Here is a 4,887-nt window from a genome sequence, read left to right as displayed (position 1 = left end):
CACTGAGACTATGGCCCCTAGCTGCCCTTCAGGTCTGGAATTGAACCCACACCTCTGGTTTCCAGCCAAAGAAAAGACAGGCAGATGAGCTGAACATTTACCTCAAGTAGATACTCTCCTTGGAGAAAACAATCATGGGAGAAAGAAAGGCTGCTTATGCACAGGGAGACAGCTCAGGGGGCAGGAGTGTATGCAGGGATGGACAGAGGGAAGAGGTAACCATGAGGAGGAAGTGGGAGGAGAGCTGTTGCATTATGGTAAACTGTGGTCAATGTCAGGAGATAAATATGTGAACTGCTGTATGGAAAGTGAATTTGCTCTGTAAATCTCTACCCAAATCACAATTAAAAAAAAAAAAGAAAGAAATATGAAAATAGTACAAACCATATTCACCAAAACAAAAAAAACAAACTTACTGCCGTTCAGTCAAAAGTGATTCAAAGTGACCTCCTTGGGTTTCCAAGGCAGTGTCTCTACAGAAGTAGATTACCCAGTCTTCCTTCCAAGGAGTGGCTGGTGGGTTTGAACCGCCAGCCTCCTGATTAGCAGTCAGATACTTTAGGCTGTACACCACCACAGCTCACAAACCATATTCATGGAACAAAATAATACCGTACTGATTTTCAGTGAATTTTATCTTGAACCAGTTATCGGTAAAAAAGAATGTCTTACAAGAAATGGTTTTCTTAATTTCCAGATTAACATCAGCAACTTAAGGAAAGCAAAATGTACTCACATCAGGCTGGAGTCTTTTTGCTCGTCGACTGTGACTGCTGATCTTTGAAGGCTGCACAGACTGTCGAAGGGGTATTCCATGGGGTTTGTATTCCTTGTCTTTTTCTTCACTGTCAAATGGGTGTGTGTTACTATACTGGGGATAGGAGAAAATATAAGAACAGGAATTGAGTTACACTCACAATCAGCAAATGACTATGCTTTGTCCTCTTAACCTTCTGGCAACTAAAGCTAAATTGCACAAATACATCCTTCTTATTCTTCTTGATTGACAGAAGCATTATTTTGTGTATACCCCCATGTTGTCTTATGTATAAGCAGTAGAGTGAAGAATACCATCTCTGGAACAAAACTACCTAGGTCTGAACCCTTTCTATCTGTGCGCATCGTGGTTATGTACTGGGCCTCTTATTGGCTCTAATTTCCTTCTCTGAAAAAGGCGTGATAAAAATAAAAATCTAAAAATATTAGGTTGATCAACTGAAATGTGTTTATACACACATACATACATAAATACAGCTTTAAGTGTTTAAAACAGTGTTGACTGCTAACCAGAAGATCAGTACTTCAAACTGACCAGCTACTCTGGAAGGAAGATGGGACACACTTCTTCCATAAAGATTTACAGTCTTGGAAACCCAATCACTATGAGTCAGAAACGACTCAATGGCAGTGAGTAGTAAAGTAGTAGCTTTGCATATATTAAAATCTAAAAATTTATTTAAAACACCCAAGCAAATCAGTCCTTACTCCTTAAGTTAAACCAGGTAATAGTACACTTGCCCTCCAAATTCCTTTATCTGAGCAACCCCAGGAATCCTGATAATTTCATAAATTGTATTTTTCTTTTTTCATAAAATGAGAATTACTATTCAGTAATTTCCAGTCTATGATCTTGCCCATAAAAATCTCAACCTTCTAAAACAATGGGAAATGCACCCCAGTTCTCATCACACAAACAGGATGTGAAAATATTTTCCAGGGTCCATTTCCATAACTCCTGACACTACCAGTGAACTTAAGACTGTCCAAAGCAACTAGAAAGCCCCATCCAGAAAGGAAAAGAGAAAAATTACATAAGGCCCCAAACCAGCTAAGTGCCCTCACCACAAGATTGGCTCCAGACTGAAACATTTCATAGGGGTAAATGATGCGTTCATAGTGAGATCGCAGCAGGGAGCCAATGTTTTTGCCTGGTGGGTAACTGAGGCGCTGGGCAACTCGAGCCCACCGACGATCCTTGCAGATGGCTTCATAGCCACCTTCCTCCATCACAATCTGAAAAGGCAAGAAAGGGCATGGATAAACTGAAGAAGGTGGTTTGAACAGACATTCAGGAAAGGCCTAAAAAATAACAATGATGCTAAAATACGGAGGACTGAACCTTCTTGACACCAACCTTTCTCCAGCTCTCAGACTGTGGCAAAAAAAATGTTGCTATACTGTACTTTCTTTCCTTCTGGCCCAGAGACATAACGTTCAATCACAGGGACTCCCCAAACCAAGGTTTTGTTTGTTTTTCCTTTTTAAGGGGATTATTCTTACCTTACTAAGGCTGTAGAGGTCTAAGATCCTCCGTTCCACATTGGGAATCTTTAAAGAAGAGCCTTGGATTTCCCAGAATTTCGCAATCTGGTCCAGATAGTTCAGTTTCACTCTTGTCTGGGCCTAGAGAAGAAAAGCCCTTATGACACTGGCTTACTCCGCACCCTGATTTTGGCCTAGTGTGATAAACAAATACTGTTCTATAGTATCTACAGTATTCTACCAACAAGCTAGAGACCAACCTTCACTGCCTTATCATCATGAAGCACAAAGAAGGTGTGATGGTCAAGATTATGTGACAACTTGGCTGGGCCTGGTTTTGAGAGGCAGGGTAGTTAGCTGTAGTTATTTCACATAATGAGAGTCGCAAATACTTCCATGTTGGAATCTGCTATGAGCAGGAAAGTAGCTGGTATAGGAATGTGTCTCCTTCCAGTATATAAAGAGCAGCTTTGGGAATGGTCTCCAGATTTTTGGCATGGTTGGACCCTGCATGTAGCTGAGTCTTCACTCATCAGCCCACCTTATTTTCTGCTGATTTTGGAACTTTGTCTACACTTGAACTACTGGACTGCCGTGTTGTTTGATAATACTACATCTGTGCCTTTTCACTTGTCAACTTGGGTTTGTCAGGCTCAGCATCCTTTAGCTGCCTGAGTTAAGAGAAGTCTCCAGTTTCAGTGGGCTGGGAGTAAGAGGCAGAGCTGAACCCCAAGGTCAAGGGGCTTTTAGCCAGCCCCTAAAGCGGGCACTCTGAACTCACTCTTAAAGCCTCCAAAATCATATGAGAACAAACTCCTTTTTGTTCAAGCCATCAATTTGTGGTACTCTTGTGAGAGCCAGCACTAGAGGCAACCAAAGCAGAGGATGAGTCTTAAATCCAGGAATTTTGAAGGTAATCCCTAACAATTATAATCCTTTATTGTAGAGTTCCAGGAACATAGTGCAATAGGTAGATAAGCTACATAGACTCTCTACAAGAATACAATGAGAAACCAATTGAAACTAATACAGATGATGATCCTGGAATCCTGAGCTTTGAAAGGAAGGATTAAGTAGATTAAACACCAAACACTGTAAGAAGCTGAATGAAAAAGGTGAGTAAAGGGAAAAATGGAGCTATAGAGTATAAGCTGTTGTGATAGTTGGAGCTGTGTGCCAACTTGGTTGGACCCCAATTCTCTGTGGTTGTTCCCATGATGGGATCGGATGACTGTGCTCTGAGTGACCAATCTGCCCAAGGGGAGTTTCCCTAGGGGTGTGGCCTGCTTCCAAGATATCCAGGGAAGAGACACATTCTTTGAGGGATTGGGACCCTAGTGTGCTGACTACAACCTTCCGTGAGTGAGCATCCCACCGCTCAGCCTGGAGATCTTGGATTCGTCTTTTGTTGGAGTCAACAACCAGTGTACTGCCCGCCAGCCTTGAATTTCTCGGCCCCCTGTCCATGTGGAAGCTAAGGCTGTCGCCAGTCCGACGTTTCCTCCAGGGACTGTGGACTTGCCGGCTTCTATACATTTGTGAGCCATTTTCCTAAGATAAATTTTTTTTTTTTCCTCTCTCTCTATATATACGCTTTGCTGGTTTTGTGTTTCTCTAGAGAACCCAATCTAACACAGCTGTCCTGAGGGCTCAGCCATTTTGAAAATATGCAAGTGGTATCCACTTGCTGAGGACAGCAGGGGCAATCGCACTGGAGGGTGATGACTGGAAAGGTCTGATACTTATATCCCACACCCACTTGGTGAACAAAGGTGTGGCCAACCTCTACCTCTACTCACCTTCTTGACCAGCAGGAATTCCATTCCACTCTATACCCTGACAGAATCTCGATGCTGAGGCCCATCTCCCATAGTTTCATTTTTGTTGGTTTATAAATTATTCTTTCTACCTTCTTTCTTTCTTCATTTTCTTCTTCCACTTCCCTGGTTCTTATGCTGGGTTTTTCTTTTTTTCCTTCCCTTTCCCTGGCTCATTTATTTCTTTTTTCTTTATTTCTTTTGGTTATTCCTATTGCTTGTTTTCCCTCTTGCAGTGTTCCCATTTTTTCTCTACTATTCTTTTATGCTGTGGTGGAGCTCTGGTGGTACAGTGCCTAAGGCATTTGACTGCTAACCAAAAGACTGACAGATCAAACCCACCAGCAACTCCTTAGAAAGAAAGTTGGGCAATCTATTTCCATAGTGACAGCACCTCAGAATCCCAAGGAGGGGTCAGTATGAGTCAGATCTGACTCAATGTCAGTAAATTTATTCTTTTATGCTTACTATCTTCTCTTATTACCTTCTCCTCAGATGGCACAGTGCCTAAGGGATTTGACTGCAAACCAGAAGGCTGGTGGGTGGTTCAAATGCACCAACACTCCTCAAAAGGAAGACTGGGCAATCTACTTCCATAGAGATACTGCCTCGGAAACCAAAGGAGGGGTTGCTATGAGTCATAACTGACCCAAAGGCAGTGAGTTTGAGTTTTGAGTTTTTGTAAGATATCATGGCTGGTTCCCCACCCCCTGCCATTACCTTTCGTCTTTTTTAAATATATTTTTAAATTTTTTCTTCTCATTTATTGCTTTTTTTTTCTTTTGTGATTGTTCGCATTTGTTTATGT

The 4,887-nt window shown here is 41.9% G+C and overlaps 1 protein-coding gene across 1 annotated transcript in view; it reads right to left on the bottom strand.

The window, feature by feature from the left end:
• The window catches only part of LOC103213058 (lysine-specific demethylase 5D-like), a 104,824-nt gene that overhangs the window by 79,250 nt on the left and 20,687 nt on the right, over positions 1-4,887 (bottom strand). The window contains exons 3-5 of the mRNA XM_007958955.1: positions 2,281-2,403; positions 1,843-2,013; positions 737-871 (exon numbers count right to left, since the gene is read on the bottom strand). Of these exons, the coding sequence (XP_007957146.1) occupies positions 737-871; positions 1,843-2,013; positions 2,281-2,403 (429 nt within the window). The remainder of the gene's footprint in view (positions 1-736; positions 872-1,842; positions 2,014-2,280; positions 2,404-4,887) is intronic.

The sequence above is a fragment of the Orycteropus afer genome, unplaced genomic scaffold (assembly GCF_000298275.1).
Source record: "Orycteropus afer afer isolate SDZICR_OR568_19922 unplaced genomic scaffold, OryAfe1.0 scaffold01240, whole genome shotgun sequence".
In the NCBI taxonomy this organism is placed as follows: Eukaryota; Metazoa; Chordata; class Mammalia; order Tubulidentata; family Orycteropodidae; genus Orycteropus; species Orycteropus afer.
This window is presented reverse-complemented; position numbering and strand designations above follow the sequence as displayed.